The sequence below is a fragment of the Candoia aspera genome, chromosome 4, assembly GCF_035149785.1.
Source record: "Candoia aspera isolate rCanAsp1 chromosome 4, rCanAsp1.hap2, whole genome shotgun sequence".
In the NCBI taxonomy this organism is placed as follows: Eukaryota; Metazoa; Chordata; class Lepidosauria; order Squamata; family Boidae; genus Candoia; species Candoia aspera.
This window is the reverse complement of record NC_086156.1, coordinates 98,148,868-98,176,722: the sequence shown is the minus strand read 5'-3', so window position 1 is coordinate 98,176,722 and position 27,855 is coordinate 98,148,868. Positions and strand designations below refer to the sequence as shown.

At 38.2% G+C, this 27,855-nt stretch overlaps 1 protein-coding gene across 1 annotated transcript; it reads right to left on the bottom strand.

Annotated features, from left to right (window-relative positions):
- On the bottom strand, window positions 1–27,855 carry KASH5 (KASH domain containing 5). Its single transcript, XM_063303035.1, is given in 17 exon segments — window positions 1–293; window positions 1,671–1,781; window positions 2,922–2,971; window positions 5,010–5,124; window positions 8,146–8,300; window positions 9,049–9,156; window positions 10,581–10,659; window positions 11,166–11,239; window positions 11,623–11,682; window positions 12,248–12,304; window positions 12,438–12,515; window positions 13,080–13,130; window positions 16,459–16,576; window positions 17,101–17,262; window positions 19,649–19,829; window positions 23,387–23,503; window positions 27,740–27,855. Coding segments are annotated over 17 exon segments (1,794 nt in total). The 5' UTR covers window positions 27,816–27,855; the 3' UTR covers window positions 1–91.

Genomic DNA, 27,855 nt, shown 5'->3' with positions numbered 1-27,855 from the left:
TTTAATTTATTCCCATAGAATATTTATTTTCATGTTGGATCTTCCAAGACAATCTCCTTTCCTTTGCATAGATTAACGGATGGGATGATAGTCAGAGAGGTGGCGAGTGTCGATACTGCAATTGCAAGAAAGGCCAGAAATTTCCCTTTGGCTCAATCCAGAAAGAACATTGGTTGTAGAGTATAACTAAACAGAAAATTGCCAGCAAGGAAACATACACAAGCAGGAGCCCAAGGAATACCAGTTTCTGGAGGAAGTGCAGTAATAGATAGCCTAATGGAATATCAAACAATCTGTATGGAAAGAAGAGGGAGGAAAAGGGAAAAGGAAACAAACACTAAGAGAAAAAAGGAACCTGCAAATTTAAGAAAGATATAGAATCAGGAAATACAGGAGGTGTAATGAGTTTTTACCAGATGGGTATAATTAACAGGATCCTCTCAAGATAGAGCTAACAGTATGGGATTTGTCATTACAGTTTATGATGGTACAGATGTAAAATATTTAAACACCAGCAGAAAGGAATACAAATGATATTGTGGCTTTCTTCTTTTAAAATACATGCAAAATAAAAATAATCCAAACAGCTGGACTATAACCCTTTTCAGAGGAAAAGAATGTGGCCTCAATTAATTGGATCCATTTTTTACTTCAGTGTTTAAACAGTATTTAAACATTAAGAAACAAATTGCAATCCTGCTTCACTAATATAGAAAAAGTTCTTCTTTGTTCAAGTCTAAAACAGTATGTTGTGAAATCAGCACATTTCACATGGACATAAATATGCTTTAGTAGCTACATTCTTAATTATTTAATTACTGTCGTGTTCCACCTTCAAACATTTCAAGATTGCGTGTCAATTGTACACGCATCATTAGTCTGTTTTACTTAGTAGATGTAAGGAAAACTGGGGAAGTATTTAGTTACTCCAAGAACTGATTCTTATACTTTGAAATTGAGAATTAACAGTCTAGCCAAATATTTTATGTCCCTTGTTTACTGTATCAAAAAGCCAAATACAGCACCCTTTAGTAGCTGAAAGCCTAATTAACTTCCTGAGAAGCTACCCATCTGTCCTCAGAATCTTGATTTGAGTAAGCTTCATATATTGGAAACTGTGATTTCCAATATATGAAGCTTACTCAATAATGAAAAAACAGCATTCTCATCAGGATTAAAAATAATGATCTGTTTTAGCATATCCTGGGTCTAATATTGACAGTTTATCCTAGATTTACTTCTAGGCCCATTTCTATCTGTAATTAATTTACTAGGCTTGGTAATTATATAGGTACATGGGAAGCAAAGAAACTACATATAATACCTATAATAATAGAGACCCACTTTGGGTGGTTAAATGTGGTTAAGGCATCAGTCCCACCTTAGGAGCAAAGCCAGCCAGGTGACCTTGGGCCAGTCACTCTCTCTCAGCCCCAGGAAGCAGGCAGTGCTAAACTACTTCCAAAATCTTGCCAAGAAAACTGCAGGGACTTGCACAGGCAGTTGCCAGGAGCCAAGACTGACTCAAAGGAACCAAAAAAAAAAAGTGTGTATAACTCATAATTGAATACAGAAAAGCTATGAAAGGTACATGAAGCAATTCTGTTGAGAAACTGAGGTACAATAAACATTACTGGCAAAAGTATGTGATAAATGCAGTTGTTCCTTACCTTTGAAGTAGGATTTCAAATGAGTGGCCATTAGTTTTTTTCCGAACAATTGGGATTAGCTCACTGTCATTTGGGATAAAAGCATGTTCCTGCAAGGCTTCTTCAGAGCTTCTAGAACAAAACCAGAATTTATTATCTCAAATGGAGTATTTTAGCACATAAACATCTATATTATTTGCTTCCTGGCATTTGTTGTGTCTGCTATGACTTGAATAAGACCAAAATCATTGGAAACTTCTGGAATAATCTATCCAGATTGTGATATATTTTTCTTCTATTATAAATATGGAAAAAGCAACTGTGAAGTAACTTCACATTGGACACAGTAACTTCACATTGATACAGACTTCAGCAACTGAAGTATATATCAACTTCAGACTATTTCTGAAATAGTGTAAAAGTATGTTTTCCAAGGATATATTCTATACAAATTATATTTGTTTTCATAATGACCAGAAAAATATGTTTGGAATACACTTTTAAAACTCTGAGATCATGCAAATATTTTATTGATTGAAAACACTTGTATTTAGCCTTGGGTATTTCCAAACCACTACTGTTCCCAATTCCTCAAAACTTAAAAACAACCCTTATCTTTACACTTGCTGATTCAGGAAAGCTGAGAGTAAGGAGTAAAAATAATTGCCCTGCCCTAAGCTGCGCAGCAACAAAAATCCCCTCATCCCCACTTCACACAAAAGGAAGGAAGGATCTGGTATTTGTGACTGTCTGTCTCCTGCAGAAGCAAATAGGAAAACAGAAACTTGTCAGTTTCACTGCATGTACTGAGGATGGTGGAGTGAATCCTGCAGTGTGCAAGGAGTTGGGCTGGATGACCTCTGAAGTATTTTCCAACTCTATTATTCTATGGCTTTACCTTACCAAGGTATTTGAGGCAGAGATACTAAGCTGTTAAGCTAACATTCCCTTTACCAGCCCTGGCAGGAGAGCTAAAGCTGGGAAGGAATGAAGCAAAAGTTCTCCTCCAAGGGAGAAATAGCCCACCACAGCTCTTGAGAGCTCCAGCTGAAAACTAGTTTCAGAATAGTTCCTTTTGCACTAAACTAGCTCAGCTGCTGAAAAGAGATCATGGGTGCTGAGCCAATCTTGGAGCAGCATGGATATCCCATGTGCAAGTACAATATCTTCTTCAAAATATGCATTTGTTGTTCTTCAGTGGAAGCAAAAATTCTGCTACTAAAGGTAGACAAACCCTTTGTTCTGCATAATGGGACGAATATATGCACTTACAATTCTGCTGAGCTGAAAACCATGATTTCTTGAAAGGAAAAACACACCAACTTGGGGGAAAATGAATAACATTATATTAATGCTAATTAATGCTTATTAATGAAAATAAGATACACTTATTTCTATCAGTTGTTTAAAGCCTTTTTCTCATTTCTCCCCAATCTGAAAATTCAGATGTCTAAATATCTGTACTCGTATACACACTAGCCATAGGGAGCACTTCCCAGCAACCCGAGGGGAGGAGATGGGACATCTCACGTCCCACGAGCAGCCTAAGATTGCCAACATGGATAGGGCAGTTTCCCTCCCAGAATGTCTCAGCAGCTAAATTGTTGATGAAGCATGCTGTATCATATCCCACTGACAGGGCAAAAACTATGTAGGAGAAGAGGGAAAAGCACTGCTTTAAAACCGGAACAGCCAAATATGACTTTAAGCTAGTTCAGCTGCGGACTAGGGATGAGATAAAGGCAATGTCATGAGGACACGGCATTAAAAAAAATGGTTATTGGGACATGTTCACGCTACAGGGAGGGGCACATGAGGATGAGCCCTTGATCCCAGTGCAGCTTACGATGACGTAAATCTCTGGCTTAGGGGCCAGGACTGCCATGAAGGAAGTATCACGGAGGTATCAGAGACAAAAGATGTTACCCGGGCATGCTTATGCAATGGCTAGATACAAGATGGGAAAGTCCCAGAGACTGTATCACCTGCCCAGACTAACTTTCCTATACGCCTTCTTTCATCCAGTCAAACTGAAGTTATTTCTAAAAAATGTTAACTGAGTGAAATCAAACAAATACTGAGATAATAGTCAAACGGTAGCTTACAAAAACAGGTCCCGTGTGCAGTAAATAAGCCTGCATACTGTGCCTAATAATATTTAGTAATTCCAATCACAGCCTAAATGGTACTAAGCAAAGATATGTTTTTATTACCTTTTTTCCTAACAGAAAACCAATTACCTTTCCACAAGGCACTTGCAACTATGTAGATGGAAGACAACTCTTTTATCCAGGAAAGGGGCAATTAAATGAAACAGAAAGTGATTGTAAAAAAACCTTCTAAACAGAATGGGAAGAAGAAATAGAAAAGATAGTTGGTTCTATAAAACAGAAATATAAGATGGTCAAGTTTCCTGCAGTTTTTGAAATGATGGAATCTCTTAGGCAAGCTCACAAGACTCCAAGAACTCCTGATAAAGTTTTTATTGCAGAAAAGCTTTATAACAAGCATCCAGGAACGACAGTGTCTCAAATACAAACCCTATTTATAGATACAGTATTCAAACTATTTTGTGCCTTTTTCTTTCGTCCACCCTACATAAGAGACTGACTGGCTCCTGCTTCTTGGAAGGGGAGATCGTGGTTCAATCTATCCTTTGTTTAGAAAATGGTCCGATCTGTTATTATGCCCTTCTCTGACTGTGTGAGAATTAATTCTAACACACACAATGGGTGGGAGTATAAGTTGGAAAAGACAGATTCCTTACTGCTATAGGCTTCTTAGTCATAGCCACAGTAGACAGGCTGGAAAAGCTAAGTTCCTATTCCTGCAAATATCCTTGTTTCCCACTTGTTTGTTTCTCCTAGCATTCTGGCAGGGTTTAAGAAAAGAGACAGGACTAACAGAGAAAAACAGACGTCATCTTGTTTTGTGGTCACTCCAGGGCCTTCGTTCCTTGTTTAGATGCCAGAAGGAGAATTAACTGTAGATTAAGACCTGGTCAGGTTCAAGGTCATATAGGAACATGGTATGAATAAGAAACAGTAGAAGGGAAAAAAGGGAAAGCACATATACAAATTGTGGTTATGATGTTTAACCACAATGGCTTGGACATTATCTCAGGCCTAATTACATTATTTATTGTGCCAAACTGTTTTACTTAACCATGGTTTGATAAACCATAATTAACAAAGCCGAAATTCACTAACTATGCAACATGGTAAGCAATAAATCAAAGCTTACAACCCGTAACTGCACTCATACAACAAAGTCAAACCAATCTACCTAAAAATATCCCCTATCTAGATTAGAAATATCTAGGTCATTGGCTTATATCCCTTTGCAAGTACAAGAAAGTACCTGAGACTCTATATTAGATGAGTAGGTCCACACATCACTATTCTTTAGGGTCAATTCAAGAGTCTTGCTGTTGCCAGTGTGTTCATTTGTCAGGCTCTGTTCAGATTCTTCCACGCTGGATTGAAGAAAAATGAGGTTTATTAAACACACATATATACAGAGATACACAACAGAAAATGTACTTTTTCAGTCTGATATGAGGAAAACTTTAACAATAAGGTTAAAATGGCTCACTGTCAAAGGACCTTTCCCCTTTATAGATAACAATGGCAGAACATGCCCTAGAAACTCTTTTTTCTGCCATGTCCTTAAGACGTTGGCAACTCACACTTAAGGCAGTCTTACGTTGTCCTTAGCTGTTCTAAAGTACCTGTAGCTTTCCCCCTTAAGCAGGCATAAGCCATAACCGTTCTTCTGTGGATGTAATCTCCACCTTTACCTGCTAGGTATGTAAGACATTTACAATATGGTCCTAAGCAAGGGAGGAATCTGGAATGCCATCCTGAACTAGTTGATATACCTGAAGGTTATAATACACTACAGGTTTCACTGGGTGGTGGTTGTGGGGAAAATAGGATGAGGAAGGAGTATTAGGTGTGTTCCCTGCCTTGAGTTACTTACAAAAATAATAAAAGCAGGATTTTAAAAAATCTAAAAACAAAAAGGCTTCATCTGGGAAATTTCCTTCCCTCAAAAATTTTACAAAACAATAGCTGCAAACACTGATGGCTTTGCCAGATCTGAGCTACATATGTTTGCCTACAACCAGGCATATCATCAGTATAAGGGACTACCATCTGGCCTAACCCCCAGCATCAAGAATATACAGTAAAATAATCCATCATCTCTAGATATAGTGTATATACTTTTATCAAGACTATATTTTTCTTAAATTTCATCCATTCACTCAAAAGGTGCATTCAGATCCTAACAAAATCTTGACCACAAGTTTTGAATTAACTACAGAAAGGATTCTGGAACACAGAGAGAAAAAAAATTTAAACATAAACAGCAGGGAGTTTTATCAGATCAGCTCCCGAGTTTTCACTAAAACTACCTTCCTCCCAGCAAGACTATTTAGTTGTGTAAGATCTCTAGGTAAATTCATAGAATCATAAAGCACTTCGAGGTCATCAGATGTCAGACCCAGCACAGTGCTATATTCCAGACAGTCAAATATAGGAACAGAGAATCCAAACCGTACATGGTCCCACTTGACCTAATAATGAGATCTAGTCAATCAGGAGTCCCCAGTTTGAACTGTGAGATAAACTGACATCAAGATAAGCCACTCTTAGACATAATTTAAGAGTTAACTTTTATTTGACCTAGGAATTGATCATTTTGAAGAGTTATAATGACCCCAATTTAACTCAGAAAACAAATAACTGGAAATTGTGTATCTATATATTTAATTTGCCAGATAAAAGGCCAGGGGCCTGTATTGCTGATAGGTGGATACTTGATTCTAGGCCCATCTGGAAGCAGGAAGAACTTTTCAACTCAACTCAATGCCTACTCATAACATCTGCAAAATTTCATCTTGGCATCTATGTAAATTTTTTAACCCAGTTCCAGCTCATCATCTTTAAATCCTCTTAAAGAGTATATACAGTGTATAGTATACTTCCAACTTTCTCTTTAACAATTCCAAATATATTTTATTCCTGTGTAGTTGTTTATAAGACTTGCTAACCATTTCAGCTATCAAATTCTTTATAAAACCTTGTTATTGCTGAATACCCTATAATGGAATTATTAACTTGCAATATTTTAAAAACTGAATAAAATATAATATGGTAATCAGAATTCTTTTCTTTTTTATATATTAGTACATGTTTGTATATATAAGACTCTAAGAAGCATTCAAGTGTTAAAAAGGAAAGGTTTATTTCCAAGGTGTTTCACATTATTATGGTTCTTTTAGTACTTCAGGAGGGATGGCACCAATGTGCTTATTTGTACACCTTTTTGCCTGTTGCACAAGCTGTTTCTGAATATTGCCAGTTATGGCCACTTGTTGCAGCACGCCCATCCTTTTCAGCACTACTTGAGAAAGGAGCTTGCTCATTACTGATTGTGCCCTTTTGTTTCATTCTGCATACCTTCTTCAGGTCTGTGATTTGTCAGCCAGGCTATGTTTAGATCAGACCTGTGTTCAGAAATAGTCAAATTGAGGGGTAATAGGTACAGACCACCTCATGTCTGCAACTTGTTAGCTGGGCAACTTGATAGATAGTGTCATGATCGCCGTTGCGATGTTTGCGACATCATAATGGCTCGCATGACAAAGCGCGGAGGCATGTCAATGACTGGAGAGGTGCGGGCGATAAACCGGACAAAGAAGGTAATGGGTTTGGGAGATCTACAAGGTCTCATTGCCCGGTAATCGACCATTGACACCATTGTAAAAGAAATGATCAGGGCGAGGTTCGGAAGGGCGCGCCCGGGCGCTTTCGAGGAATATCGAAGTCTAATCGCCCGGTAATGGACCATTACTTCGCAGGAAGACAAACAGGGTGATGCCCGGGGCGAATGGGGCTGGACGACCTCTCACCTATCAAGTATTGATGGCCTGTCACTCCGGGGAACTCGTGGGGCACACCTGGGGAGTGTGGGGGTGGAGCGCTGTTTGGCGCGAGACTATTTAATTCAACTTTTGGCGCGCTTCCCTCACTCTCAGCTTTCTACTGGTGTGCATTCTATTCTAAATAAAAGTCAGAACTTAAACTTGCTTTAGAGTCTGAGTCTTTTATTTAGTCTTAGGCATTCCTTACAGATAGCTATACCAGTCGTTCTAAATACAAACCTACAAAAGCCCAGACTAGCCCTAACCTACTCTGTATTAAAGAGAGTGATAGCTGTTTCTTCCACCAGCAGTTGGTGCTTGGTAGAAGGGGAAACCTTCTTGCTTTTCTTAACTTGTCTTGCATTAAAAAAGTAAGGAAAGCACCACTTGCCAGCTTCATTAACACTGACGTTAAATAGGGATCAGCAATGAGGGCAGTGGAATTTATGCTGACATACTTTTCTGCCAGCTCATGGAAATGCCATCTGGTTGTTCTCTGAAATAAATACAAAAATGGATCAAGCTGACAGGTAACCACACATTCAGCAATATCACCACCATTCCTACCTTTGCCCCTTCTCTGATGGAAGATGATTTTGGTGTTGTTTATGTTCCTGATTCTTCAATGTTAGTTTACCATCAGTCACAAGGCTTAACTGAGACAAACTATGTGAAGTTGGAAGTAATGCCTTGGTATCATCTGACCCTTTCTTGCTATGTTCCTAGGGGAAGAGAGGAAGAATAGCTGCCGCAACAACGAATCACACATTAGGTCTTTGTCAGTTCTTAACAAGAACGAAAGAAAGACTTTTGTGGAAGGAATTATTTAAAAAGTTTATGAATGTAGTGCTATCATACATGAGCTACAAACATCCAGACAACTATTGTCCAGATAGTAAAAAAAAGAACAGAGAAAACTACAAGTGAGATTCTATCTTTTATATGAAGGAATAAAGGCAATGCTTTGAACCCTAATTAAGTATACAGTATATTAATCAAAAATGCTATCTTATTCATCCAAATACTTCTAAATCAATAGGAAAAAGGTAATTTTTAGTGATTTTATTGATTCTTTTAATCCAGTTTGCCAAAGGCAAAAAGGGTGGAAATCAGTCACTGTTTGCTCATCAGTCACCTTCTGCTGATGGGAGTGTGTATGAGTAGACTTGGAGGATGTTCTCAGTCTACTCAAAACCTGAACAGTATCTGCTGAAAGCTGAACATGCAAAGCTGAATTAGTTCCAGAGATCACTTGGAAATAATTTGTTAAAAAAAAAAAACAGAAGTAGGGGCTACAAAACAAAGTGTCCAGATCAACATTCGGAATCATTTGATGTAATTAAAGCAGGAGTCAAAGTTTAAGTTTCAACTGCTGTGAAATTTATCTATTTCTATGTATTACAACAGTTTTAATTCACGTTTTCAGGAATAAAAGGGAAAAAACGAATGTACTTGTGATTCTATACTCACCAATTCTTCTGCCACAGAACTGATGTTTCCTTCAGCCACTGGATGTATCACCAAAGAATGCAACATCCCACACAAAGGGCTAGGCAAGCCACAATCCTTACTGATCTGCTACACACAACAAAGGTGTATCAATTTATAGTTCAAAGAGTATTATACAGAGTTAAATATATTCTGTTAGTATAGCATTTCACAATAGATATTGCTTTTTTCTAACACTCAGAGTAAAATATTTTGTTGTTGGGGTATCTGTTGATACTGTATATGTTATATGCATTATAACTCTAACAGTCTAGGAGTGGACTGTAATGTGACAACTCTATTCCCATGCTGACTGAGTTGCTAATGACTATTAATTCAGTAGAAGACAGCATAGGTGTGACCATCCAACTTTAATTATAATGTAATATGTAGCATCTCTACTAGTGTTCTGCAACACTTTAGATCTGAAGAGAAAAATGCGTTTTGGAGTATGTACACAGGTAGCACAATTGCAACTCCTTAAATTCATCTTCACAGGATTATGAAAGGCAACCATGCAATTCAGGAAAAAACACAGCTGCTTTTGTATAGGCTGAACTTGGCAAGGCCAGAAGCAAAGAACCTGAGATCAGACAGTACCATCACCAAAACATGCACAGGTGCTCTGCACATTCAGGGCTGAGGAACGAGTGGCATTAAGTCCCTTACTGTGTAAAGACAGGAAGAAGAGTCGTAAGATTTAAACCACGGATTGTTTTATGTAGAGGGCTTGATTGTCTGATCACACAGGAGTTGATCTTAGTTATCTGGGCTTCTATCTTCAATAAAAGCAACTTATTTATCTGAGTCATGTCTTTGACTCTTCACTACTACTCCTGTACTTTGAGTTTCTAGAGAATTATTGCCAAATCCTTGGTGAAACTGACAGCTTTAAGGAGCTGCAAGCAGGTGCTTTATGAGTGCTTTTTTTAGGCCTTTAAATTCAAACAACGCTAATCTCTACTCACTTTCCAAAGACTAATCTACCATTTCATAAATTTCTTCTTGATTTTTAATGTTGTTGTTATTGTTTCATTAGATTTATTGTAACCGTCCCACCCCAAAAGACTCTGAGCAGCTTACAACATCCAATTTACAATTTCAAACAATCAGAAACATAACCACAAAACATAATAGCCTGGACAAAAACAGTCTTAACAGTAAAACACACACACACACCAGGGGTGCCACTAACACATTAACCCCAGGCCTGGGAACAGAGCCAGGTCTTAAGAGCCTTCCAGAACCCTAAGAGAGTTGTTTTTGTTGGCTACGGCTTACTTGGCTCTGTTTATATTTCAAAGAATGCAAGTAGCAATTCTCCATTCATTTCATGACAGGGATAAAGTGCAGTTAAAAAGGGCTAGTGCAAGAAGTTCATTCATGATAAATTTATGGTCTTCTATTCCTTAGTACATTCCCAATTTATGTTCAAAGTACCCAAGATTATTATCAGTTCATCTAAAGCAAAGACATAACTCTCTAAAAAGAAATGTTAATTTGTAACTTCTTACTCTACGTGATTCTTCAATCTCCACGCAGAGTGGTTGTGCGGGTGGCTGTACGGGACCATTAATGTTTTGTGTTGGCAGTCTGCATCAAGAAGATAACTACTGCTGAGTTGTAGAAAACAAAGTATTTTCCCTTTCTGTTACATTGCTGTAGCTACACATCTGGTATGAAAAATGTTTTAAATGTATATAACAGAACAGATGGAACAGATGGAAAAACTGAAATTTATTATTTATTAAACATTTATTTCTTTTTGTTCAGTGAAAAAACCTTCACAAAATTAAGACATAGTTAATATAACAAAAAAGCTTTATATTACACATGCATAAGCACAATTTCTTGTGAATAAATATGAGATTGAGGACCATGATTCAGGGTGAAAAAGAATAATGTAACTACAAATTACCCTCAAAATTTATTGGAATAGCAATTATATATGCTATTTATTAAATATCACTTTTTAGTCTTTCCTTAAAAATAGAGTTTGTGTTCTCAAAAAGTAGATGTGATAAATATTATAGTATTAGCATTCAGTGGGCACTACAGTACATCTTAAAACTCCCACATTAAAAATATCCAATTCTGACCGCACTTACATGTTTAGGTCTTGATAGGACTGACATAAGTGTTCTTGAAGCCTACTAACTTCCAGTTTCAATTCCTACATGGACAGTACAGTATAAGAATACATACAACAGTTGCTTTAGCACAGAGAAAAGAAGCAAGGCAATAGCTAAACATGTCTAGAAGTCTGCATAGATTTACTTTACATCAATGTTCTATTTCATTAACATTTCAGTATTCCACTGAAGTAGAACACTGGCCATAGGCTGTAGAATGGGCATGGATTAATGAAAAATGTGTGAAACCTCACCTCCCTAATCTGCATTACCAATACTTTTTGGAATTGAAATACAATTATGGAATTGAAATGGGAAATTTGAGGATTATAATCTATTTTGACATTCAAAGAAAGCTTGTGTCTAGATTGTTTAATGATATTCTGGACAGATTCTTTCTTGTCACAATTAAATTGCACATTACCTGTACCATCATTCGATATTCACCCAGAGTTATTGTAAGCTCTTCAGCTTGTTTTGTTTTCTGTAAATATAAACACTAATAAAATTCAAACAAGAAAGTAACTCAGCATCACAAAGCGAACTGTGTTCTTGTAAAGATCTTTGTCACCAAACTATTTGAAAACAGGAATGGTTTCTTTTTTCACAATCAAATTAAATTTAACATTGAAGTTATAGTGACACCTAGCGGTTCCAGAATGCAGAGACAAAACAAGTTAGGCTGTGATTGTCAATGTATTCTGTAATATCAGAAGAATAATTCAGAATTATTCTGATTAATTCTTTGTATCTCTTGCAAGTGTATACTGTACATCTGCCGCACCTATGTTTCAGGCTCATAGGAAAGTTTGAAAAAGTCAAGCAGCTTTAATAAATAAGAGGTGATGAGTATTCAAAATGGTACCTGCATTTATTTATTATTAAAGTGGCTATGATAGTAAAAACTCTTCATCACCTTAAAAACTATTGGTTGTTGCTACTGTTATTATCCATAATAGCACTGAATATCATAAGACACCCCCCCTTACCTCCCCACTAAGACCTATGTCTGCATTTTCAATTTGGTATGCTCTTGACCATCAACTCACCTCATTAAGAGCAGCATCTTTGCAGGAAATAAGATTTTCATACTCACAGAGTTGGGACTGTGAGGAAATAAAAATGCAAGTAGAGCATTTGCAATCACACAGCCAAATTACGAGGACTGCAGTTAACTGCCCAACTAGTTGAACGTTGACATTTTCAATAAGCTGTGTATACTTCTCAGCAAATTCATACCTTCATTTTGGCTTTCTTTGTAAATAGCTCTTTGATTTTGCACTTTGAGCTTTCTTTTTCCAGAAGTAGCTTTTTGTTCTGGAAGGCAAATACAACAGATTATTAATGTATCTTACCTTTGTGCCAAAGCAGTATGAGTTAATAGTGTTTCAATTAGTTTCTTTTCCAGCTGAGTGAGGAAGATAGAATCCAATGTGTGTACACGTAGATAATATATACAATTACACTTTTATGGGGAAATACGTAATTTCATGTTGGGATTTCATCATGTCTGCAGTGATACTTTTTGAAATAAAAGATTATTAACTGTACAGTTGTTAAAGAATATCCCACTGTTCTTCTGACACTACTCAAAGGCAGCCTCAAGGGATAGAAAGTATGTTAGGCTTTGTCACCCAATATCTCGAAGGGAAGCCAGGCGATTGCAATGACTTGGAACAGAGGTGAGATAGGGACCAGCAATGGGGATAGCAAATCTCATGCTGGTATAATTTTCTGCTGCCTTAGAAATTCTGCTGAGTTGAAGTGGATAGCTATGCGAAAAGGAACAAGCCATACAATTCATTTTGTTGCATTCATTTGCAGTTATTTCAGGCATAACTACTGTAATTTCACTTTCTGAACTCTCTGCCTTTACCTTACCTCATCCTGAAGATTATCCACTTGAACAGAGGAAAGCTGCTGCTCTTTTTCCTGAAGTAGAGAGAAAAAAACATATTGTCTGAATGGCTTTTACAATAATTTTGTAAACAAGTTGAGCCAACAATACATTTTCATGATTGTGAAGCTATAAGTAACCCTGTGACTGCACTTGTACAAAGCTCCCCTCTTATTTCTCAAATCCTCATAAACTGATTCAGAGAGCTTGACTGTGTTCACTGCTCCCATTCTTGCAATACTCTGAACTGCTCATATATTGATCAGTGCTCCCTATGCCAGAATGCCAAAACCGACAGAGAACCCCATTCCACAGCTTCTGTTTAGCAGTGATTAAGAAAAATGACCAGCCAGTTTTAGAGTCACGTTATCACTTTAAAGGAACTGCTTGCTTGCTTGTTTGTTTGTTTATTTGTTTGTTTGTTTGTTTATTTATTTATTTATTTAACATAGTACCACAATCCAAAGAGACTCTTGGCAGCTTATATAGAAGAGATACAAACTAAAACATCCACAGTAGAGAATAAAAACAACTGTGAACACAATAAAAATAAAAACCATGCATGTACAACATAAACTGCAAATGTACCAAATAAAAATAAAAATGGCAACATTCACATCAGAGGAAAGCTCACCAAAGCAATTCAGTTTTTAAGCTACCAAAAAACCACCAAAGAAGCAGCCATTTGATCTCCATGGGAGTTAACTCTAGTGGTGGCAGAAGACTTCAGTGTATCAACAGCAATTTGAACTTGACAGGATTCAGCTTCAGTCTGTTCTGCCATCTGGACCCTGACAGCCTCCAGACACTGGGAAAGGATAGCAACAATATCTTCCCAATGGCCTGGGGTGGCAATGCTCGATATGCTGATGATGATACTGCAGCCTGAACCATTGGATGACTTCTCCCAATGGGTTCACATAGATGTTAAAAAGCAAGGGAGACAGCACTGACCTCTGAGGCACCTCACAAGTCAATGGCCACCAGGCCAACCTCTCTTCCCACACCAACAGATTGGAACTGCCCACTAAAGAAGAAGAGGAACCATTGTAAAACAACACCTCCTATTCCCAACTCTCGCAGGTGGCCCCAAAGGATACCATGGTCAACAGTATCAAAAGCCGCTGACTGTCTAATAAGACCTGGAGGGATGCGCTTCCTCCATTCAGCTTGTGATACAGGTAATCCAGGAGAATATAGATTTTTGTGGGGGTCAGGTTAAAGCCCCTCACCCAAATACATCTTCCCAGAGAAAATGAAGCATAGATTCAGCTATATAGTGTGAAATTGGGAAACTACCCCATTACAGAAACACTTTCCCAGGAAAACTACACTGTCAGCTTATCTACAGAACATTCAGAAAGCCAAAGAATGCTGGTAAGCTGAGAAAAGATACTGGAAGACTCTGGGAAAGCAAAAGAAAGTAACTCCTTAGAAAGAAACTATGTTCATGGAATAACTGTACCTTTGTTTTTTCAAAACCCCATTGTCTTTGTAGTTCTGCTTCATTACCTTGTAGTTATACCCTAATGGCCTCACTGACTTTACTACACAAATGATGTGCCATAGTCAATGAAATACAGCACCTAGCTGCTCTATCCAATCACATGTATATTCTAATTTGCATAAGTCTGTAAAGAGGGACTGTAACCTCATCCTCTTTAGGCCTATGTTTGCCTTCAGTGCTGTCAATAAACCAGTTTGTGTTTCAATGTAATGTGTCCTGGTTCTGGTTGAAATGTACCCCTAAAATATTTTACTACAAGAACAACCAATGCTGTTTCCATCCCAAAACCAGACCTGAAAAGGGTCCAGATAATCCATTTCCTCTAGGGTGCTGCAAAGGTGGTTCACCACTACCATCTCAACAACCTTCTCCAAAAAGGGATGGCCTCTTCAGGACGGGATACACCACAGTTATTTTCAGAATTGCTGGCAACTCCCCTTCCCACAAGGAGGAGGTGTTGACAATTTCCCAGGCCTAAATGATCACCACCACTCCTGCTTTCCATACAAGCCAAAGGGAGAGGAATCCAATTGGCAGATGGTAGAAAACAACCAAGACAGTACCGATCCACTTCCTCAGAGGTCACAGACCAAAAAGAATCCCAAATAACAGTGCAAGGCAATGCCTCAATCACCTCCAAAGATTCTGTCCACACGGAGACAATCTGAGCAACTATCAGCAAAACACTGTGGAAACTGGTTGCAGTGGCCAAGTAGGAGATCATAAAGCTCAGTAGGGAGTTTATGACTCTGTACAAGGCCACAGGATAGCAGCCATCTGAAGCAATAAGGGAGGAGGAGTAGACACACCTCACCTTCCTTATCACTATGGTGTAGGTCTGAACACAGGCACGTATCCATGCTCTATCGGATTCACAGGGACAATAACGTTCAGTGCCTAGCCATTTACCCGATCCTGCACAGAACTGCCCATCAGAGAGCTGAGAAATCCCCAGGTGCCATCTGAAAATCAATAAAATCTACCAGGAATCTGGGTTGTGTTTTTTTGTGTATGTGCACACCTTTGATTCCGTTTTTGACTCCTGGCAAATGCCTGGACTAGTCCCTGCAGTTTCCTTGGCAAGGTTTTTTTTTGTAAGGCATTTACCATTACCTGCTTCCTAGGGCTGAGACAGAGTGGCCTAAGGTCACCCAACTGGCCTTGTGCCTAAGGTAGAATTAGAACTCACAGTCTCCCAGTTTCTAGCCTGATGCCTTAACCCCTACACCAAACTGGATCATCTGGGGTGGACAACCTGAATTGGTCCTCTGCTCTGTGGAGGTCCCAGGAAGCTACCAATTGCAACCACACCAGGGCATGATCTGACCATGGCAAGGGGATGATAGAAATGCCCTCCACCTCCAGATCCTTCAACAACAGCTCGAAGAAAAAAAATGAGATCAAAAGTATGCCCACCAATGTGCATCAGACTCAAGATACCCTGAGACAAGCCTATAATCACACACAGAACATGAACTCTGAGCTCTACCCAAGCCTCTCCTAGTTAAAAGGTGCCCTAGTGCACTGTGCCTTAAATTCTGGAACATGGCAAAAGTACCTACCAATAGGAAAACACCTGCTTTCAAGTGTTTCAGTTACATAACTGTGTTTGCAGTGATACCTCCTATGCTGCTGCTGAGTAAGAAATTAATCAGTTCTGCTGCCCAGCACAACAGCAATGTACATGTGAAGTCTCTTATAGTTTCAGAATTCATTTTGCAAAAGCCCTGAACCTTCCAACAGAAAGTCCAAACAAGTAATAAATATAAGGTGAAAGAAATATGCATACATTTCATAACGGAGAAAAAATTATTGATTTATCCTACAAGATAGATTAAATGTACAGAGAGACCTACCAGCTGCCGGACTTGTGTGTGTAATTTAATATTTTCCTCCTCCATACTTCTTGAAAAAACTTTCAGATCTTCCAATTCATTTGCCAAGACTTTAGCTTGTTCCAGTGTTTGCTGGCTACTGTAATATAACATAGTGTGTCTTCAGTTATAATTGTCTGAATTCTGCCTTTAAACTTAATCATTATGAAACTATGTGAGGAACAGACAATAAGGCTGAAGAAGAAAAGAAGAAATTATTAGATATTAAGCTCAAAATTAAGACAGAAGGTAACCTAAGCACAAATATACACTGGGAATCTGCCACTGTATTCAGAAAGAAGAAAAAAACAGTACAAAAGGATATTGACAGAGGAAAATATATACGGCATAAGACATGTATCTAGACAGTATATAGGACATGTATATAGACGTATATAGACATAAGACAGTATATAGTGTTGGATTTCAAGGATCTGTTCTGATCGCTCACTGAGTCACTTCTCTGCTTAGCTTTCAGTACTCCGATACCTGCACAATATTGCACAAATGTGTCAAATTATCTTTTTTCCTTTTCCTACAGCTTTTCCACATTCTTAATCTATTATTCGCATCCTGTGATTAATCCTTATCAATGGCCCCATGCCAGACAGTTCCACCATTTACCCTCTCAGCTTCCCTTTCAACTCAGATATCTCTTCAGAAAGTCTTGAATTGAGCTCTTCTGCAGCCTCGATAGTTCTCTGCAGTTTAATATTCTGCACTGCTAGCTGTTTGTTGCCATGCTGTAAGTCCTTGATACTATTTGTCAAGTCAGCAGCCTCTTCCCTTTTGTTAGGAAAAACCAGAAAAAGCCAGTAAACTGGAAAGTGATTTTGCCATTATATTCCATTATAATGCTAATTATCTCACACTCACCATTATATATTCTATATATAGAATGAAACATTGGACCAAAAATGAAAACAGTAATACTTTATCTTAAGTTAGAAATTGTTCATTAGATCTATGGGATCCTGAGTACTTTTGGACAGATAGCTCCTATTGCCAATAAATTACTGTTCTTCTGGTATAAGCTACAAACACAATGCAAGTAACTTTCACTATTTCATGTATTATTTCAAATATTCTGGATATATACCTTTTATTATGTTTTATAAACTTAAAACATTGTACCTCTCACTTCTTATCCAAAAATCATCATAGTGGCTGACAAATAGTAAGTCAGTGAGCCAGATCATACATATAACCACATATATGTACAAGATAAAGAGAAAAGAAAGATTTTTTAAAATTATTTCACCATGATTACATGACTCTGTGTGGCATATCATTCTTTTTAAAACTATTTTAGCAAACGATTACGAATTGACTATAAGAATAATTCACAGATGAAACTACATCTTAAGCCTGCATTACAGTATATCAGAATTTTTCTACACCGTGTTGAAGAGGTACTCAAACTGGTACACATTATTTCTAAGGGGATTTAGTTACTCCTTTTGATTAAGTATTATTGAGAAAGCTAAACAAAAACATAAAACGACTTCTCTTACCAATCTTTATTCATAATCAGCACATGCTTCTCAAAATGGATTACTATATACATGGATATATATCTGAACAAGGGGAAATCAGATCTTATTCTCTCCACGGAAAATTAGTTTGAGAAAGGAAATAGCACTGAATGATCTTCTGATTTGCCACATTCTTTACTTGTTTGCCCTATTACGTGCTGGTAGATATTTATCCAACCTCCTAGAGTTATAAGAAGATTCTTAATTAACATAAAAGTAAACTGAAGAAGATCATGTTTGCCTTATGTTGATCAAAATGACTATGCATATACTATAGCACTTTAACTTCTCAAAACTGGGGCATCTCATCTCCTAGGATCAAGGGCATGGGTGCTATAGCACAAGAATGAAGGCTGATGGCCAAAGTCAGGTATGAAGGTTGAGGAGCTAGTATGAAACTGCAGTATTCAGCTACAGGCGCAGATAACAATACATGGATGAAATACAGATTAACAGCAAGAATGAAGGGAACAGAATTAATACTGCCTTAATGGGCAAAACACACCTGATGGAAGATTCAAGAACGTTCATTCTTTGGGCAGGAGACATTTGCTACTGGAATAAGGAGGTTATTTGCAGAGGAGTTTGGTGAAAATATATAGCCTTATTAAATTACATGCAAAGAAATGTAAGAAATGCCACATTAAAACAAATCCATGTGTCATCTTCTCTCATGTGGTATGCTGTACCATACTCAGCAGGAATACAAAAGCACCAACAGATGATGAACTCCGTGATACAGGACACCAAATCTTATTACCAACAAACAAGGAGAACTTTGGAAATGCTCTGTTTTACTTATTCAGTTTTGGCAAAAACATTAATCAATTATGTTCAGTTCTGTCTATTTTCAAAATGCACATTTATGCTATTTATTTGAATTAGTTCTTGGCATCAAACAGTTCCAGTTGAGGCAAATTTAAAATCCTGCAATTTTATACTGATGGCCACACTTCCAAAAATGCAACATTGAACTATATTAACAGTCTCTCTGAGATTCAAGGCAAGGAATTTAGCTGCCTACTTTCAGGATATTTGCATCCTTTCCAGGATATTCAGCATCATTTTTTCCACCTCCCTTAAATCGTGCCCTCCAGATATGTTGTATTATAACTTCCAACATTCCCATTTCCAAACAGAACAGCTAATGCCTATACTGAGACTACCGTAGTTTCAGGCCAACTTATCTGGCAGGTATTCTGCTGGGACAGACTGCCTTAAACATTAAAATGTAATTGTTTTTTTAGTTTCATCCCTCCTGTGTTTCAGGAAAACTTGTAAAACTTTTCTTCTCTGGCTGGCACTAGATGAGGGTGCTCTATAATACGCAGTTTGGGTCTGCAGCACACATGCCTTATTTATATGGATTTTGGTTTTGTATGTATTTGGGTTTGGGGATTTTAAATGTTTATTGTTCACTGTTCACTGTTAGCCACCTAGAGCCTCTGGGAATTGTTGACATGCATATATAGTAAAACAAACAAGCAAACATTTACCATGCCTAACTTTTCCATTATATAATATCACAGCACCATAACATTTGAGAACTCTTGCAGTACATACAGACTTATTTGGGAAAGTTAATATTGGTACTAGGGCAAACTCTAAGACAACATCCGAATACTATCATCACTCACCCTTCCTGTCGACAGTCTGTGATCCAATCTTTCATAACAGCATAGAAGGTAGAAAAATCAACAGTAAGCCCTCTTTCTTCAGGGTCCAATCTCTTATAGAGAGATTGAAGCCTCCAGTCTTCATAGCTTTGCCCTGTCATCTCTTGTAAGTATTCAATGATGCGGAAAACAGAAACCTGTCCTATAACCAGAATAAAGTGAACTACAAATGTGGGTATAAAATGCAAAACTATTTATATGTGTGACTATTTTTAATGAAACATAGGCTAAAATTGATATAATATAGCACTAGAAAGCTGATATAAAATGCCAAAGGTATGAAATTTACCTCCCTCCTTACCTCTTCTGGAAGAGGAGGAGGAGGAGTGTTTGTGTGTGTGTGTGTGTGTGTGTGTGTACGTGTGTATTATCCAAAAACGAGGGGAGAGAGAGAGAGGTTCTCATTGGTAAAGATTAACTAGTACTGTATGTGAACTTTTTTTTTTTTTTTGGTGCCTTCAAGTCAGCATTGAATCCTGGTAACTGCCTGGACAAGTCCCTGCAGTTTTCTTGGCAAGATTTTGGAAGTGGTTTGCCATTGCCTCCTTTCTACAGCTGAGAGAGAGTGACTGGCCCAAGGTCACCCAGCTGGCTTTATACCTAAAGTAGTACTAGAACTCACAGTCTCCTGGTTTCTAGCCTGGTGCCTTAACCACTACATCTATGTGAACTAGCTGCTCTGTAAATCAATAAAATCTTAGAAAACTCTCAGAAGGAAATTTTGTTTGAAATGCTTAATGAAGGATAATTCTTGTTTCCTTTTTTAAATTAGTTTTTTGTGAACACAGAAACGTAGTTGCAGCAAAACATTGTTCTGAAGCCTCAGTAAAGATAACCCAGGTAAATAGGGAAAGATCTAAAAAACTCTAAACATTTTCACTATTCCTGTGTACAAAAATTTTAAAACATTATCAGCTTAGTACATTTTCCCTATGTTAATTATATTTTATTATTTATTTTTCTATATTAATTTTATACATACCATTTAATAAAAAGTCATTTAAAAAAAAGAAAGAAAATATGTTCATTTTTCTCCTATGCTCATTTCCCCAGCATTTTCTACAGCCATTACGCTACTGTTGTACCAAAATGACAGTAATGGGGCAGGTTACGTGAATCCTTTTCACTTGCCCCTAACGATGGCATAACCGTGCCTCAGCAATTAATTTTTTCTGCCATGTTTTCATGAAGTTGTCATTCCCAGCTCATTCCAAAGGCAACTTGAAGTCATCCTTAGTGCTTCCAGCAGTTTTCCTTTCTTATCTCAATAACATTTTTGCCATGGATTTTATCTGGCATGCTCAGTAATATTTTCATTGCTGATATGGTCAGGGGCTACAATCTGTCCAGCATCTATGAGTTATCTTAGGCTACTGTGGGCACACTACCTTCCCTCCTAAGTACTGCCTTCCATGACCATTTTGCAACAGGCTGAAAGAGAGACGGGACACCTAACTTCCACAGAGTGATCTCCCCATGTAATGCCTGACCAGGGCTTTCCATAGCATCTGTCAGATCTTACATATGGATCATAGATTTAGCACTCTTTTGAAAAAGCAGGAGCACTGTGCTGCACAGATTGATTTAAACTGGGAAACAGAGCCAGGCTCTGCCAGATGTGTTTTGCTAGTTCTATCAGCACTGAATACATTACAGGTCTTTTGTTGCTCTACCAAAAAGTGGTTTAGTGTGGTGGCCATATTTTTCCAATTTAACCACTTTTATTATTTTTCAGGACTCATGCACGAGTTCACCTGAACTGGTCAACATTCCTAAGACCGGTATCATGAAGCTGCTGTTCTCATGGCTGTTTGTGCAACATGTCATATTTACTTATGTTACCTTAACATATAGCAAATACGTTACTCCATTCTGGCTTTGGAGGCCTGAGGTGCAAGGGTAATGACTGTTGTTAGTACATGCAGGCTCATCACAACCATTCACCATTACAGGGTGCAACTGGCAACAGATAAATTCAGAATGGACTTCTTGGTCCCTTGTTGCAGGCACTGCTATTCCCTTGCAGTACTAGTTGAAGACTTGAGTTCACTTCTTAATCATCACTCCCTCCCACTTCACTCTGCAACCCTCTTCTGTGTTTTACCTATTAACTGGGCTATTTCTGAACTCAGGCTTAGCCTTCTTTCAGAAAAGCACTAGACCCATGTTAAGAAATAGTGTGAGAGGTCACAGGTGCAGAAGACAGATTGCAAGAAGGACCAGTGAGAGAGGTCCCTTCCCTAAGCAACTTGACAGGTGGCTAAACTTGTGATTCTAAGCACCCATTTAAACTCTCCTCACCCCATATACTGTAAGAAAAGTAACCGGTAAGTATTTTTCCTGCCAGCAGGAGAAAACTTGATGGGAAGGAAAATGAAGCCAAAGAATCCACTAAGGTTTTCTTTAACTTGGCCCACAATAAATAAGGCTAGCCCATTCACCAACCTTCTTACTGTAGCAGAATAAGGATTGTAATGGGGACAGCACAATTTATGTTGGCATACTTTTCTGCCAGCTCAGGGACTGGTAGATTAGCATTTTTACTCAGCCATCTAGAAGACCCTACATCACTTCAGCAACTGCTGAGTAGTTCTATAAAAATGCTTTAAGTCATAGTGAGGAAGTGACTTAAGTTCTTGAATGCCTTTTACCTACCCATCTTACAAAACTTATTTCACTATAGAATTCACAAGGTGGGATGAGGGGAACTGGCATATAACCAGAATCATTGCCAGCCTGGACTCTGTTGTATATGTTTCTATACTACACAAGCATGAAAAGTTATATATCAGTTTCTTCATCATTTTATGTTTCATTTGTTTTTCAAATTCATATCCCTCATGGAATGAAGATATACTTGGGTAATGGCCAGCAAGATCTAAGACTAGAAGAATTACTAAGTACAGGTAGTCTTTACTTAACAACCACAATTGGGACTAGCAAGTCTGTCGCTAAGCAATGCAATGGTTAAGTGAGACATCACGTGACTGCGACCTGAAATTTTATTGCCAGCTTCTCCATTGATTCTACTTGTCAGAAGCTGGCTGTAAAGCAAACAAATGGCAATCATGTGACCATGGGGACATTACTAGGGTTGTGAGGACTGGTCACAAAGTTACTTTTTCAGCACCATCATAACTTCGAACAGTTGCTAAACAGGGCAGTTGTTATGCAAGGACTGTCTGCAGTCTGATCAAATCCCATTAAACTGAGATTAAATTTTCTGCTGCAGTACAATGGTGAAACAATGTGGAACATCACTGTATTCTCAAAAATAAGGTAAAGGTAAAGGTTTCCCTTGACATTAAGTCCAGTCGTGTCCGACTCTAGGGGGCGGTGCTCATCTCCATTTCAAAGCCGAAGAGCCGGCGTTTGTCCGTAGACAGTTCCGTGGTCATGTGGCCGGCATGACTACATGGAACGCCGTTACCTGCCCGCCGAAGCGGTACCTATTAGATCTACTCACATTTGCATGTTTTCGAACTGCTAGGTTGGCAGGAGCTGGGACTAGCAACGGGAGCTCACCCCGTCACGCGGATTCGAACCGCCAACCTTCCGATCGGCAAGCTCAGCAGCTCAGCGGTTTAACCCGCAGCGCCACCGTGTCCCTATAATTCTCAAAAATACCTTTAGCAAAATAAAAAGGTGTTCTTTGATTAAATGCTGAATGCTTCCAACTGACATTAAAATGCTTCTTACCTGTTTCTTCTGGATCACATGCTTTGAATGTGCATTTTAGAACATGTTCTTCTGAGTACTGGCCTGCATTCAAGAAGATATTCTTACTGCTGGTATCAATGCTGTCCCATGGCACTGCTAAGGAATTAGGAAGGTACATTTAGCAAAAATTAGGATGTTTTTCCTATATTTGCTTGATCAGTTCTTGACCTCTCCTCTCCCTTTAAAAAGTCAAAGAAAAAAACCTTAACTGTCTGTAGGGGTTCTCTACAGTCAGTGATTCTGAACTTTTACATAGGTATAACAGATTCTGAACTCTACATATTTTAGTTGTGTAAAAAAGGCTACCACCTCTTTCTTTTGCAACATATATAGGAAATCCTAGGACGCTCTATTATTTACATTTATCTCTGGGAGTAAATCAAACTGAATTTAGTGATACTTACTTTCTATGTGCTATATATAGGGTTACACATATATAACCACATGTCAAATCCCTGTAGCTATGAAAAAACAGTATCTGAACCACTGCAAAATTAATAGATTACCACCCTATTTCCAAACTCTCCTTTTTAGGGAATGTTGTTGAAAAGATGGTATGGCTCCAGCTGTAGAGTCCTTTAGAGGCAATGGAATACCTGAACCCTTTTCAGTTTAGGGTTCAGACCTGGGCATGGGATTGAAATGGCTTTGATTGCTCTGATTACTTTTGTCAGGACCTGGAGGGAGGGAGTGGTCCTGTGTGATCTCCAGGCAGCATTTACCACTGACCATGGTATACTCCTGGATCATATCCATGATTGGGAATTGGAGGAGCTGTTTTACAGTGGTTCCACTCCTACCTAATTGAGCGATTCCAGGCCATTGCAGTGGGGAATTCCCTTGGACACTCCCTTGAGGGTCCCACAGAGGATACTCCTTCTACCTCTTCTGTTTAATATCAATATGAAATCATCCATCAGTTCAAGGAGAGATATCATCAGTATGCTGATTATACTCAGGTATATATTGTACCCTGGGCTCAGCCAGAGATACTGTCAAGCCCCAACAGAGGCATATACTCAAGGAGGCAAGATTTACACATAATCAGGTTTAATTCCAGGAAGAAGGGGATAGCTTACAGAATCTTGGGATCTTGGGAACTAAATTAAAAAAAACCTCTCATTTGTTAATAAATACATTAAGATGTGTTCACTGTTTTTTCCCCCTCATAAATTCCTAAGATTGAGGCACTGCTTAAGAGATAAGGCTGAAATATCCCTCATTTTCCATGTTTTGCTTTGCTTTTCCAGATTCCGAGAATACCCTTACAGATGTAATGAATATCTTGATTCAGTACTTGGAAGCTGTGAGGACCTGGATAGGACAAAACAAGTTGAGGTTGAGCTCTAATGAGGCAGTTGCTATTTGTCCAGAGACAATCTGGTTCTGTCTGTTCCAGCAGTTACTCTAGATGGGGTAGCACCCTTCCTGAAAGAGCAGGTCTGTGACATGTTTGGACTCCTAGCTATTGCTAGAGGGATAGAAGGAAGCTGTGGTCAGGGAGGCCTTAACCCAGCTTCAGCTGGTGCACACTGAGGCCCTGAGCAAAAATACCTGGCAATGGTATTTCATGCCCTCATCACCACTAGGATAGACTACCCCAATGTGCTTTGAGAACTACCTGAAAATTAAAATTGGTGCAGAATATAACCATATGACACCTGTACTGTGGGTGCTGCACTAGCTTCCAATAAGTTTTCAGATACAATTCAAAGTGTTGGTTTTACCCTAACACTTAAAATGGTTGGTTCCTAGTATTTGCAGAACTGTCCTGCTGAGTTTGCTTGTATTGGTTGAATACATTGAGGGTTCCCAACCTACAAGAAGTGAAATCTATGAGAGGCCTGAAGCCCAGTTATGGGCTCCACTTTACAGAACAGTCGTTTTCTGAAAGTCACATTACTTTTTAAAAAACTGCCAAGATGGTGTTGATATTCCCCAGTATGGATTGCTACCATCATATTTTAAAATTTGCTATTGTTTATTTTAATTTTAAATTTTAATTTTATTGTCACTTTTTAAATTCTGTTGCATTATATTTTTACAACTGCAAATTGACAGGAATTGTATGATTTTGGTAGCATATAAATGAGATATACCCCTATATTAAGAAAATCAAAAATTTTAGGAATAAACATTCTTTTGTTTCAAAATAAAATATTACAGAAAAATAATACAATGAATCTTTAATTATGTGGGTGCCTACTCTTGTATCTAAGACTGCATTCAGGTAACAGATCTTCTAGAATAGACTCAGGGAACATTTAGCTTCACTGACCACAAAAACAGTCTTGAAGGCATGGTACTGTACTTTAAACATTTCTCACTACTATGCCCAGAATCATGATCTGATTAACAGATCATTTAAGTAGGCATGATTGATTGACTGACTGACTGACTGTGTGCCATCAAGTCGTTTTCGAATCCTAGCGACCACATAGATATTCTTCATGACGATCTATCCCTAACCTGTTCTTTCAAGTCTCCCAATGGTGCACTCATCGCCACTGTAATGGAATCTGTCCATACTGCTGCTGGTTGTCCTCTTCTTCTCTTTCCCTCCACCTTTCCCAGCGTTAGAGCCTTTTCAGAAGAGCTGGGTCTTCACATAATGTGTCTGAAGTAGGTTAATTTGAGCCTGGTCATTTGTGCCTTGAGTGAGCATTCTGGGCTGATTTGTTCGACGATCCATATTTCAGTGGGTATTCCATCAGTTCCTGTAGACTTCCAACTTGGTAATGACTGGAGTGCTGATCTAACTTCATCTTCTAGTACTAGATGTTCTTGTAAGTAAGGAATATTTTCTAAGGTATACAGTATTGATCAGGATAGCCCTCTAATCTCCATTTTCTTTGGTACTATGAAGGTACTATGAAGAAAATGGAAAAGACTACAGAGCAAAATTCTTCTGCCAATAACAATTCTATGGCTCTTATGCTGAAGAGGTATAGGCTAGCCTATATAAATTTTAAAATGATAGGAATGGGACTAAGGAAAATCTATTTATGCTGCGTCTTAAAGAATTTCAGCAAATCAACTGGCAGGTTTTTAGAGTACTAGACTACTGCTAGAAATGCCTAGTATCAATTCTGAGCGGAAAGCAGTTGGACCAGCACCTATATCACACCCTTCCCTAGCTTATAGGCATTTGTTAGACAGAGCTGAAACTTAAGGCAGAGGTCTAAGGTTTCACAACCAGAATGGAGGTAGTGGGACTGTGAAATAAACTACCTCTCAGATAGTGGCTAATGATCAGAGGAGCAGCAAATATGTTGGGCTGTTATATAGTCACATGACAGATGGGCACATACATAATTACAGATTCATTGTACTACATTATTTGTTATATAATAATATATGGTTTGTTTTGAAACAAAATAATGTTTATTCCTAAAAACTATTGATTCTCTGAAGAAAGGGGGACCCAAATTCATGTTGTTACATTACCCATGTTGTTAAATTATCTAAATGCACCATGCTTATAAGATTATTGTAGGGGTAAAATGGGAACAAAGAATTGTGTATCTTCAACTGAGTAAAATAAAAATTCACAATAATAAATTTACAGGTTTGGATATGCAGCTCGAAGCCAAATACAATCAACCTGTCCACCAATCTTCTTTAGTGCTGTAGTAGGCTTGTCAAGACTAGTGACTGCACTACAGCATTTTTCACATTAGGATTGGATGCAGCTTTTAAAATATGAAAGTATAAACAAGTTTATTTGGCAATTACTGAGATTTATATCCTTTTTTTTACAGAAGTTATTCCTCTGGTTGGCCTTAAGTCAAAAGGGATAATCAGAGGCCGTGAGCTGCAAGAACTCACACCAACACACACACCCTAAATCTCCCTACAGTGGCAATTTACTAAACATCTGCAGCACAATTATATATTTTGAGGTGACAAAGATACAAAAACTTAAGTAGAAGTTAAATTCTTCCCTAAAATTCAGGAGAATAGAGAATCCTGGCCACATATATGTATGCCCACGCCCACTTTTCATCATTGCCCCACCTACTCTCATATTCCAATGTTAACCATGGTCCCTGATCTCCAAAAGACTGCATATCCACAACCCAAATAAATCCTGTGCATAACTCATCCAACTGCCACAATGATATCTTACTGCATGTTTCTCCTTCAAGTCAAATTGACAACTGGTTTGTTTCTGGAACTTCCTGTAATACTTAGGATGGCAATAAAAACTAAAGTACCCATTAATTTTAATAGAGTTAAATAGGGAGGGGAAATGGTTCATAAAGCAAAGATTCACCACTCTAAATATAAACTGCTATACTATTCATGATTTCAGCAATAGCTATTACTTACTTTCTGCTGACAAAACTGCAGTTAATTGCACAACTGCTGTATTCTCAAGAGTTTTGTGATAAGTATGATCCATCATCCCAAACAAATACCTCCTCACTTAAGGCTTTGATCTACAG